This window comes from Microcebus murinus, chromosome 19 (genome assembly GCF_040939455.1).
Source record: "Microcebus murinus isolate Inina chromosome 19, M.murinus_Inina_mat1.0, whole genome shotgun sequence".
NCBI lineage: Eukaryota > Metazoa > Chordata > Mammalia > Primates > Cheirogaleidae > Microcebus > Microcebus murinus.
The window spans coordinates 22,894,933-22,907,086 of record NC_134122.1 but is presented as its reverse complement, the minus strand read 5'-3'; the positions used below and the strand labels follow the sequence as shown (position 1 = coordinate 22,907,086).

Below are 12,154 nucleotides of genomic sequence, written 5' to 3'. Positions count from 1 at the left end.
CCAGGTTCCCAAGCACTTGGGGTCACCAGAAGATCAGGCTGGTGCCTCCTTTCTCTGCCTTGCCCTGTTCTTGGCTCTTGAGGCAGCCTGGGTTCCAGCCCTGGCTGGTGACCTTGGGCAAGTGGTTAATGAGTGCTGAGCCTGTGTCTCCATGTCTGAAAGACAGGTGACTGCTTGTGCAAAGGGTCACTGTCCCTCACTGCACAGTTTCACAGCCATGTCCTGGCTCCTCCCTAGGCCAAGCCTGAGAGAGACCAGAGGACAACAGTCTAGTCCCCACCCACGTGGCCCTCACAGGCTAGAAGATGAATGAGTGAAGCATGCCATGTGCTAAAGGCGAGAGTGTCTTAGAGCAAAATGGAGCCGGGGCGGGAGGGAGTGCAGACTGGCAGGGTCTGCAGTGTGCTTGCTTTGCCTGAGGAGACCCAGGAGAAGGGGCATTGAGCAGAGGCCTGAGGGAACAGAGGGCACTTGGACACCTGAGGAAGGGTGTTTGATGCCAGTGTGCACAGAGCTGTGGGAGGCATGTGTTTCTGGACCATAGGGGTCAGGGGAGGTAGGTGAGCCCAGGCCGGGGTTAGTAGGCCCCTCTGGCCACTATGTAGACAGCAAGCTGCAGGGCCCAGAGTGAAAGTGGCCACTATTATCTGCTGAGAGGTGCTTGGGGAGGGGCTGGGGAACAGGATGGCACCTGGCCTTCCCCACCCTCCTTGCCCCCAGCTCTGAGCTCTCCGGGCTCCAGCCCAGCCCACCCCACCCCAGCCAGAGAGGGGCATCTCTCTGGGCTCTGGGCTTTGGGCAGCTCTGGCTGAGGCCAGGCCATGGGAGGAACCACACGCCCAGTGTGGGCTGGACCCCCAGATGTGCCCTGGCACCCGCCTTCTGGCCCGCAGGCTGCACATCCCCAACCCTCAGCCTGGGGGCTGCTGACTGGCTGTCTTTGCCCCAAGGGTCTGCCTGCTGGGTGTCCTGGCCCTGGTCATCAGCTGGGGTGCACTGGGCTTGGAGCTGGCCGTGTCCGTGGTGAGTGGAGGAGGGGACTAGTGAGTCCCATCTGCTGGGTCCGGGCATGGGGCAGCCATGTTCCTTTCCCCTCCCCATCTCCCCCAGGTCACTGGGTCCCGAGAGCGGTGGGAACCTACCGTACGCACAAGCATGTCCCTGCCCCCAAGTCCACACTCTACTCTCCTGAACTGAAAGCAAACCCCGGGGGCCAGGTTCTACCCCTGAGGTCCCAGGGTGGGGGCAGCTTCCCTTTGAGGCCCAGCTTGGTCACCCCTCTTCCTGCCTGTACATACCCCAGGGCTCCAGCGACTTCTGCGTGGACCCCAACACCTACGTGACCAAGATGGTCGAGGAATACTCAGTGCTGAGTGGGGGTGAGTCTGCGGCGGGGTCAGGTGGAGCGGAAGGGCACAGCAGCTGAGGCAGAGGTGTCCCTGCCCTCATAGGCCACCCTCTTGGGGAGACAGGTTGCAGGAGGCTCTGGGGGGACAGAGCACAGGGGCCACGTGAGGCCAGTAATGGGGGTGGGGGACCAAGTGGCCTGGTCAGCGAAGGCCTGCCAAACAGGTGGCGTCAAAGTTGACCCAGAGAAGGCTGAATCTTGTGCAAAGGCATCTTGTGCTGAGGCAGAAACACGTGATGAGTTTGTGAGGCAGTAAGTGGACCAGTGGGGCAAGGAGCCCAGGTAGGCCACAGGGCTAGGTCACAGTGGTAACCTTATGCTTTATTTGGGCGGGCTATTGGAGGGAGGGAAGGAGAGGGTATTGGAGGAGAGATGGGACCCACGATTGGAGGTTCCTTTGAAAGCTTCTCCGGGCTGCTGGGGTCACCAGGGTGGTAAGGGGGACTCCTCTGGCAGGAGAGAGTGGAGACAGCAGGGCCTGAACACACAAGGTATACAAGGCTGTGCTTTGACTTCCCGGTGCGTGGGGTGCAGGGGGCTGGCAGGTAGCTGAGGCTCTGGTCTGGGTGGCTCCTTGTAGCAGGGCCATGAGTTGTGTTAGGGGCTAGGGGAACAGGCTGGGAATGGGTCAGAAGTTTTGGCCAGGTTTGCGACTCAGGGTAGACATCAGAGAGGTGGGACGTGGGACTCTGGGGGTTGGGGTGTGGTCAGGCTGGACACTGCTAAGCTTGTGGGAGCCTGTTATAGGAGTATTACATGTTCCCTAACAGAAAACAGAGGGGGCCGGGCTCGGTGGCTCACGCCTGTAATCCTATCACTCTGGGAGGCCGAGGCGGGCGGATTGCTCAAGGTCAGGAGTTCGAAACCAGCCTGAGCAAGAGCGAGACCCCGTCTCTACTATAAATAGAAAGAAATTAATTGGCCAGCTAATATATATAGAAAAAATTAGCCAGGCATGGTGGCACATGCCTGTAGTCCCAGCTACTCGGGAGGCTGAGGCAGCAGGATTGCTTGAGCCCAGGAGTTTGAAGTTGCTGTGAGCTAGGCTGACACCACGGCACTTACTCTAGCCTGGGCAACACAAAGCGAGACTCTGTATCAAAAAAAAAAAAAAAAAGAAAGAAAGAAAACAGAGGGGCTTTCGCTGCAGGGCACCGAATGGCCTGGAAAAGCCCATCCCTGTCAGGACCGTCCTGTCACCCTTTGTCCACCAAAGCCACAGGATTAGCTTGTGGGCTGGTTTTATAGCTCGTTTTGTGGAAGGAACCAGTTCCACCGAAGCCTGAGGAGCCCCTCCCCTTACCCTGGAGGTGAGGGTGGGAGGAGTGGGCCCGTGCAGCTGGGGCTGGCAGGGATGGTGATGACTGGCCCTACCTCTACCTCAGCCTTCGTGCCAGCAGCCTGGGCTCTCCGGGTCCCCACTCCTTGGGCTTGTGGGACCTTGGCAAGCACAATAGCCCCCACTGTGCTCGAGTAAGCGCGCACACACGTACACGTGCTCCAGTACACACACGTGAGTGTGGGCTCCAGCCTGCAGGCCAGAGATCCCACATGGAAGGCCGAGAGGCCAACTGTATTGGCTCCATTTTACAGGTGGCTAAAAGCGAAGACTGGTGCTTTATGTTTCTGACAACTTTTATTAGTTTTCCACCTTTTAAAACCTTCTTTTCTCATAGCATATGCTGTTGTCTCTCACAAAAAAAAAAAGAAAAAGAAAATTAAAAAGATAAAGAAATAAATAAAATAAATAAAAATAAAATAAAACCATCTTTTCTTGTTTAACATCGTTTTATAATTGGAAGAACTAAACTTGTAGAGAGTTCAGAAGGCGGAACCCAGGCAAGGGGCCGGTGTGTGGGGACCCTGGGCTCATTGAGGCTGGATGGGAGCCCGGAGCCCAGCCAGGTGCAGGTGCACGCAGACACACATGCGACATGCACGCATGCAGATACACACACACACGGTCACATGCTCACGGTCAGCTGTCTGGGCTGAGCGGCTGCGCCTTCTCTCTGCAGATATCCTGCAATACTACCTGACCTGCTCACCCCGTGCTGCCAACCCCTTCCAACAGGTGAGAGCGCGGCTGGCCCTAGGGGGCCAGGGGTGGAGGCTGGGGTGTTCGGGGAGAATCTGAAGCACTCCGTTTCTCTGTGAGAGAGGCCCTACGGCCTACAGGACTCTGGGTGCTGTGGGAGGTAGCTGGATGGGGGCCGTGCTGGGGTTACTATCCTGTGCCCTGGGCGCAAGCCTTTTGGGGTGACCTGGTTAACACACTTCCATCCCTGGGACTCCTGGGGCTGCCCATGGTATGCATGAGAGGGGCTCTGGGGATACCTGCAGAGAGGCAGTCTGTTCAGGTGGCCTGCTGGGGAGTCTGTGGGTCTGCAGCACCACCTGGCCGGGCCCTGGCCCCACTGCCTGTCATTTTTCTGTGCCTGCTGGGCCCTCCGGGTCCTGGGAACTTTCATCTACCCTGAGGATGCTGGGCTTTGCTCCCCAGAGTAGTGCCTGGTTCGAGTTACCACCACAGGGCAGCCAGGGAGGGGTGCCATGTTGGCCTTGTGGGCAGGCTGCCCTGTCAGGGGGCCTGGGTTGGAAGGGAGGGAGAGGCAGGCTGGCCCCCGCACCCACTGCCATCAACTGCCTCTCCCTGGAGCAGAAGCTGTCTGGCAGCCACAAGGCACTGGTGGAGATGCAGGACATCGTGGTCGAGCTCCTGAAGAGTGTGCCCCAGGAACACCCAGCCACCAAGGTGAGGGCCTATAAGGGGAGAGGAGGTGGGGGCAGGGACCCTCTTGTCTGCATGAAAGGAATTTGGGGTACAAACAGAGCTCAGGGCAAATTTGGGAAAGGCAGTGGGACCTGGTATTAGGGCTGGAGGTGGTTCCTGTTTTCTCCTCACCCTTTTTACCTTCCTTCCCTGCCCCCTCTTTCCTTCTCCCTGGGGTTTTGGGTAGGTTTTTAAAAATAATTTTGTTGGCCGGGCATGGTGGCTCATGCCTGTAATCCCAGCACTTTGAGAGGCCAAGACAGGAGGATCACTTGAGCCTAGGAGTTTGAGACCAGCCTGGATGACATAGCAAGACCCCATCTCTACAAAAAATTTTTTGAAAATTAGCCAGGTGTGGTGTACACCTGTAGTCTCAGCTACCTGGGAGGCTGATGCAGGAGGCAAGCACAGACGCACTACAGGATCAGGCTCACTCTGCACAGAGAATTTTGTGTGATGTTTTGACACTTAACACATCCTGAGAATTTTCCCTTGTCTGTAACTGTCCTTTAAAATATGACTTTTTGCTGGGCGTGGTGGCTCACACCTGTAATCCTAGCACTCTGGGAGGCTGAGACAGGCAGATTGCTCAAGGTCAGGAGTTTGAGACCAGCCTGAGCAAGAGCAAGACCCCGTCTCTACTAAAATAGAAAGAAATTAGTTGGCCAACTAAAAATATATAGAAAAAATTAGCCGGGCATGGTGGTGCATGCCTGTAGTCCCAGCTACTCGGGAGGATCGCTTGACCCCAGGACTTTGAGGTTGCTGTGAGCTACATTGATGCCACGGCACTCTAGCCCGGGCAACAGAATGACACTCTGTCTAAAAAAAAAAATACAATTTTTTAAGCCAGAACAAGTCCTGCATCAGTAGACGTGCGGGTGGTTTGCTGTTTCTCTTACAATAAAGGGAGATCTGTCCTCACGTGTTGATGGCCACACTGGACAGGCATCTGTGGGTCCTAATGTCCTCAGCAGGCCCTGGGGGTCCAGGGCACACTCTGAGGTTGCCATTTCTGAATGCCCAGGGGTCCTCAGAGCTTGCCCCAATACCACAAGGTTGAGAGTGGTCTCAAAGACAGGTTGTGGGATGGAGGGAGACCTAGGGGCCTCTATGGGGGGGGGTAGCTGGCATGGGGCCACCTTCCAAATGAGGTGCTGACCTCATCTGGTACCTGTGTTCCAGGACCCCCTGCTCCATGTCCAGGAGGTGCTCAATGGCACGGAGGTGAACCTGCAGCACCTCACCGCCCTGGTGGACTGCCGCAGCCTGCATCTGGTGAGAGCCCGCTACCTGGGGCAGAGGCATTGTTGCCTGGGGTCAGGGAGCAGGTGGGCCAGCATTCGGGAGGATGGGGACTCGTGGACAGACAGTGGGTCCTCAGCTCAGCCTCGGAGGTGGGGTGGGGGGGTCCAGGACACCATGGCTGGGCCAAGGGCCTCACACTGCCTGTCCCCACCTCTCCTGTCTCTGGGTCTTGCCATCTTGTCCCCACTTGGCCTCAGGACTACGTGCAGGCGCTGACCGGCTTCTGCTATGATGGCGTCGAGGGCCTCATCTACCTGGCTCTCTTCTCCTTCGTCACTGCCCTCATGTTCAGCTCCATCGTCTGCAGCGTTCCACATACCTGGCAGCAGAAGAGGTGAGGGGCTCAGAGCAGTGCTGGAGCTGGGCCGCACAGCATGCAGGACTTTCAGGGGCATGCCCTTCTGAACACCTATGGCCTAGTCCCCAGAGGTGAGGGACAAAGGCCTCCTCCATTCCTAGCACTCTCTAGGCCTCTGTAGCATCTCTGAGGCTACCAGCTCCCAAGTGAGCATCCCCATTTCACAGAAGGAAACTGGGCCTAGAAGAGCTCCCGGCCTGGGTCGTGCGAGTCCAGGGCAAGGCAGCTGGTGATGATCATGATGTTGGTGATGGTGATGAAGGTGATGATGATGGTGGCAGTGGTGATAGAGATGGCAGATAGGAGTAGCTATAAGCACAGCCTGAAACCACATAGCTAGGTTTGCATCCTGACTCTACCTTTGCTTGTTGTGTGACTGTGGGCAAGTCTTTTAACCACCCCAGGCCTCAGTTTCCCTAACTCTGAAAAGGGAGTTGTAAGAGGACACACCTTGAGGGTCGGGTGAGCACTAGGTAAGCCACTACGTACGAAGGCCCTGCTGTAGGCTTGCCTGGTGGTCACCACTCAGCCACCAGCAACCACTGTCTTCACCACCATGAGCCCAGCCCAGCATCCCGTCTGGGCCCAGGCGTGGCGGGGAGGGCTCCAGAGTGGCAGAGGCCTGGCCCACAGCTCCCCGCTCCACCCTGCAGCAGTCTACAAGGAGGACTGGACAGGAAGCCAGAGGGCAGCAGGGCAGGGAGAGCCGGCTCAGGCCACTCAGTGGTGCATATGGTCTCTGATGTTCCCTGCAGAGCCAAAGTAGGGCATCGAGGCCTCCAGGCACTGGCCTTCTGTGCTCCCCTAGGAGGGGCCCTGCTCCCTTCTTTAATAAGCAGACAGAACCACCTGCAGGCCACAGTACAGGCCCTGGCACTCGGGTGATCCTTGGGTCTGTTAGCACCCCACCTCATATGGGACAAGGCTGGACACAGAGCCATGGGACCTGCCCAAAGTCCCGCAGTGTGTACGTGACCGAGCCAGGGCTGGGACCATGGGTATCTGCACCAGAGCTGACTGCCGTGGGTCTTGTGGCTGGCTCCTTCCTGCCAGGGCCTGAGCCTGGGCTGGGTGTCCCTCCCTGCAGAGGCCCCGATGAGGACGGGGAGGAGGAGGCCGCTCCAGGGCCGAGGCAGACCCACGACAGCCTTTACCGCGTCCACATGCCTAGCCTGTACAGCTGCGGGAGCAGCTACGGCAGCGAGACCAGCATCCCGGCCGCGGCCCACACCGTCAGCAACGCCCCGGTCACCGAGTACATGTGAGTCCTGGGGAGCAGGCCAGGGCCAGCCTAGGTGGGGCCAGGCAGAGCTGAGTCCCTGGGCAGGCGTCCATACTTGCGACATGGGGTCAGCCTGGCCTGGCCTGCCTCCTGCTCCCAGGGAACCTGGGCAGGGGCCGTGGAGAGGCATGTGGTCAGAGGGAGGTTCCGCATCTGGGGAACAAGGATGCTGCGGCCAAGGACCCTGGGCCCTGGCTACATGGTGGGCTCTGGCCAGGGCAGGTGGGTACCCATGGGGCCCCCCTGAGCCCTTGGTTACTGTGCCCGCTGTCCGGACTCCCAGTGAGAACACTGTGCCCACAGCTGTGGAAGGCAGGACCGAAGGTGGTGCTGGGCAGAGCTGGGTGGACACAGGCTCTGCCTGGCTCTAAGATGGGGCCTCTCAACCCAGATCTGGGACCACTGTGGCCAACGGTCACTCACAGCCACTCTCTCCCCTCCTGCCTCAGGAGCCAGAATGCCAATTTCCAGAATCCCCGCTGTGAGAACACCCCACTCATTGGGCGCGAGTCCCCACCACCCTCAGTAAGTGTCGGGGCAGGAGGGTGGGTGGGGGGACCCTCAGCCTCAGAGGGGGTCTGCAGTGCCGCTGCCTCGGTGGGCTGGTGTGGCTCTCATGGGTGGTGTGGGCTCTGGGGGCAGCTGTGAGCGTCCAGTGCTGGGGACCAAGAAGGCTCTCTCTAGCCGGGGTTCTCGCAGGGTGCCTGGTCTCAGTGGGCAGGGCCAGGTGGGCCCACCTGCTCCTCCTGGCTCGTCTTCAGGCACCCTAGGGCCAGAGCAGGCCAGCTACCTGGTGGGTCAGCTCTTGGGCCTTCTCTTGGGGAAGGGGAGTGGGTGGGTAGGATGTGACCCTGGAGGAGCTCTCCTGGCTCACCCGGGCCCTGGCATCTGTCTCTTCCCACCCCACTGGACCTCTGGACTGTGGGGGCTTCCCCCTCCACACCCCTGCTCCCAGTGGCCAGGCCCGGGACCCTTCCTCTTTCTGCCTTGACTGTTCTCCCAAGTGTCCACCTGGCCTCGGCCCGTGGCTGCTCCAGAGTCCAGGGCATCCAAAGAGTGCTGGGCTGGGCCTGGGGTCCCCTCTGACCACGGGAACAAGACGAAGACAAGCACAGGCAGGACGGTTTTGGTGCCAAAGAGAAGCAGTTTGTGGAGAGTCTGGGAGGAAGGGACTGGGCCACAAGGACAGAGGCCAAAGGTTGTTTTGCTTCCAAAATACCTGCCTTGTGGCCGCTACCATTATGCCTGCAGCACAGAGCTGGGCCTGGGGTGCCCGGGAGCAGGGCCTGTAAGGCCCAGAGGCCATCCCAAGCCACAGGCCCCCATGTCACTCATTCACCCTCCTCCTCATCGCACGTCCCCATGGCCTGCTCCCACCGGGTCCCGCACCCAGGTGTTGAGGCTGCCCTCTCTCTCTCTCTCCTGCACCCCACTCCCCGGGCCCTCCTAGCGCTATCTGGCTGCCCTGGACTCTGGCAGCCACGCGGGCTGGCAGTTTAAGCCCATGGACAGTGCCCGAACGCTGTGGTAGCTGTGCCCTCAGAGTGACAGGTACTGACCCACCGGGTCCCCTACCCCGCACGGCCGCCCGCCTGCGCCTCCATGCCTCCACCCTGCGCTCACTGCCACTCCCTCCGGCGCTGGCCTCGGGCTCCATTGGTTCTGCTCCCACCCACTGGGCTGGCTCTGGGAAGCACAGCCCAGCCACACACAGACCTGAACGCCGGCCTCACAGCAGGGGCACGAGCCCCCTCCAGACTCTGCCACCAGCTGCAAGTGGTCCTAGCCTCTCTTGTCACCTCCCAGTGAGGAAACTACCCACCCAGGCCTCTGTGTCTCCTGGGCTTGGTTTAGAGAGTGGGGCTCGGCCTCTGGGTGTGTGGCCGGCAAGCCCGGCCCTTGAGGTGCGGCCTCGTGTTGGCCCTTCCCCACCCCATGCCCCTGCCCTGCTGCATGTCCCTGGAATGACATGGCTCCTGGGGCCACTGCTCCTTCTTCCTCACGGCCGCCCAGCAGGCTGCTCACACCCTGTGTCCCAGGAGGGCTCTCAGGCCCAGGGAGCGTTGTCCCTTGGGATCTGAGGACTCTGGGGAAGGGCCTTGGGCGCCTGGGGTTCTGGAGCGCATTTGGGGTACATGGGCCAGCCTGCCTGGCTCCTTACCCTGGCCTTTGCCCCTGTGGGCATGTGGGCCTGAGCACACACCTCGTCCACGTGTGTTGCTCTGTGAGCACACACCCACATGTACACTTGTGCACTCACACACACGTGCACTGCTCGAGGTTGTGCGGGTGGTCAGGTTTGCGGCCATCTACAGAGCTGGGTGCATGGGGCTGCCCCTCCAGCTGCCTCTGTCTGAGTCTGGGCCCCGGGAGGATCCTGCAGCTCAGTCCCCTGGAGTGAGGGACGGGGCACGCACCGCCTGCTCATCCCGAACCATGCTCCAGCCAGGGGGCCTGTGTGGCTTCAGGGGATGACGGAGCAGAGCAGCTGGGAGAGAAGGCTGGGGTGCCCCCAGGCTGGGGCCTCCTACTCCTGTGGGCTCAGCCCCTGGGGCCTGGGTTCAGGAGGACCCTGCCTGGCACAGGGGTGGCCTGTGTATGGCCTTCCTGTCCTGGGCATGGGTGCAGTTAGGGTCTTTGAGCACTGGCCATGGGAGTAGCAGAGCTCTGCCTGGCCCAAGGCCCAAATGCCAGCGATGTGGGCGTAGAGGGCCAAATGTACTCCTCTAATGGGAGAGGAGACGGGTCTTGGGGCAGGCTTCTGTGTCCTGAGGGCTGCCACCTCCCTCAGCCCCAGCCGGACCTCCCAGAAACCCTTCCCATGGGGTTTGTCAGCCAGGCCTATGCTATCACATTCTGCCCCCAGGGTTGGTTTTGGCTCCTGGAGCCAGGCCCAGCTGAGGTGGCCCCGGTGTGCCCAGCGCCCTCTGACCAGCACCCCCTGTCTCCCTGCAGTACACCTCCAGCATGAGAGCCAAATACCTCGCCACGAGCCAGCCTCGCCCCGACTCCAGCGGCAGCGGCCACTAGACCGCGCTCCAGGCAGCCACCCGCCCCACGTGCCAATCGCCCCCTCCCCGTGCCAGCACTGCCGCTTCCACCCAGGGCCATCCCAGGACCTCCGCACGCCATTCCAGGCCCGCCTCGGACAGGCGCATCTGCAGGCTGCTTGCCCCTTGCCCTTCCTCTCCCCTGCCCACAGGGGCACAGTTGAGAATCGGGTCTCTGGACCCATGCCCCCAACGTGAGTCACACACCTGAACGCTGCTGCCACCACCCTGCCCTGCACGGCCACCCCTGCCCCTAGATTCACCAAGCCCACTCTGGGCAGGTGCTTGTGCCGTGACACGTTCCCTCTGTAGCCGACGCAGCTCTTACCCCCATCCCTGCCTGCACCCTGGCCTGTGCTGTCCCTGCTGGGCCCCTTCCCTCCTGCAGCTCTGACGCCACCTGCCCAGGTGCTTCTGTGGACCCCTTCTTAGTTCACAGGCATGGCAGGAGCCCTCTGTGCCAGGCATCCTCTGGCCACCGAAGGACAGGGCACACCGCCTGCTCGTCCGCAGACCTCGCGGCCCCCACGCACCCATCTCTGCAGTGTCTGTGGCGCCCTCCTTGCCCGTGTGGCACAGCTGACCACAGCTCGCCTCTCCCTCCAGCTGCCAGAGCATCTCGGGGCCCTCTCTGCCTCCCGCCGCCTCTCTCTCCCTCAGCGCCTGCCCTGCGGAGGCGCCAGCCCTCCCGCCTCCCAGTGCTGGCCTCCTTGGTGCCAAACCCCCTCCCCTGACCCCGGAGACTGGGCAGCTTCATCTGGTTCGTTTTTTGCACTAACAACATTTGTCATCTCCAGGGCTGCAGGCTGAGGGGATCACCAGCCCCTTCCTTCCCTTCTTGGTTCTGTTTCCATCCATGACAGGTGCACAGTCCCCGGAGCCTGGCCTCGGGGGCTGGACCCAAGCTGGCTGGGAATGTGCCCTCAGCCCCTGCCACCCTCCCAGGACTAACCACTGACCTCACTCCCAGCTCCACGGGCGCCCCTGGCTGAGAGCCAGCGAGTATGACCACAAGTCCAGGCTGGAGCCGAGGCCCAGCACAGCTGGCCAGGAGCTGGGCCTGGGGTAGCTGTTTCTTCGTGGGGTGCTGCTGGGGAGGGGCCCTAGACCAGCAGGCAGCCCAGAGGGCCAGAGACGCCTCCCTGGGCAGCTGCTATCCCAGGAGAGCTGCATCCTTGGCAATGAATATCCCACGGGCTGTGGACTGGGGTCACTGCAGCCTCGGTCTCCCTCCCTGTGAAGTGGGAACACGGCTTCCCTAAGGTGCTTTTGGCTCTAGTGTACGATGTTTGCTTCCTGCCATGGAGGGTAGAACCACCCCCAAATCAGGACTGGGAAGTTCTGCCCCTTCCAGCCCCAGCCTGGCCCAGATGGTGGGGCTGAATGCGTGTGCCAAGGTCAGGGGCAGCCAGAGGGCCCTGGACAGCCACGGCAGGGGTCAAGGCCAGGCCCCGCAGGGAAGGGGGCAGGCAGCCCCAGCAGTTTACAGACACGTGGTTCTCCCGGAGCAGCAGGGCAGCTCCCTGTACCAGAAATGTCCTCATCCCTCCCCAGGCCAGCTCCCCCTGCTCCTCCTCCGTGACCCCCCTTCCTTTGTGCTGGTGTCTGGGACCAAAAGGGGGGGTGGGGCAGAGGGGAGCCAGTGGGCCTGGGGCCCCAAGCCTGGGCATCTGAGCCCCCCGGGCATGACCAAACCTCGTGGAGGAGACTGCTCCAGGCCCTGCCGGGCCGTCGTTCTGAGCCACATGGGGCGCAGTGGACCTGCCAGCCTTTCCTCTGGGTGCGACCCGCTCTGGGAGCTTTCCTGACTGCAGGTCTGGAGGGGGCACCAGCACCCCTACCTGGGTGCCTGCTGAGCGCCTGTGACAGCTCAGAAGCACAAATGCTGCCCGTGGCCGAGAGGCTGCCGCAAGGTGAATGTACATAGCATGAGAGGTGGGCGCTGCCCGGACGTGGCTGTGACCCCGTGCTGTCT

General features: G+C 61.0%; 1 protein-coding gene across 4 annotated transcripts in view; it reads left to right on the top strand.

The window, feature by feature from the left end:
* The window catches only part of TTYH3 (tweety family member 3), a 30,023-nt gene extending 18,072 nt beyond the window's left edge, over positions 1 to 11,951 (top strand). The window contains exons 6-15 of one of the 4 annotated variants that reach the window (XM_012759336.2): positions 951 to 1,023; positions 1,304 to 1,379; positions 3,427 to 3,482; positions 4,071 to 4,163; positions 5,367 to 5,459; positions 5,687 to 5,823; positions 6,935 to 7,108; positions 7,579 to 7,654; positions 8,580 to 8,680; positions 10,085 to 11,951. In XM_012759336.2, coding sequence (XP_012614790.2) covers positions 951 to 1,023; positions 1,304 to 1,379; positions 3,427 to 3,482; positions 4,071 to 4,163; positions 5,367 to 5,459; positions 5,687 to 5,823; positions 6,935 to 7,108; positions 7,579 to 7,654; positions 8,580 to 8,660 — 859 coding nt within the window. In that variant the 3' untranslated portion in view covers positions 8,661 to 8,680; positions 10,085 to 11,951. The remainder of the gene's footprint in view (positions 1 to 950; positions 1,024 to 1,303; positions 1,380 to 3,426; positions 3,483 to 4,070; positions 4,164 to 5,366; positions 5,460 to 5,686; positions 5,824 to 6,934; positions 7,109 to 7,578; positions 7,655 to 8,579; positions 8,681 to 10,084) is intronic. The other 3 variants (XM_075995245.1, XM_075995244.1, XM_012759337.2) reach the window with 3 other exon arrangements.
* Positions 11,952 to 12,154: the final 203 nt, after the last annotated feature.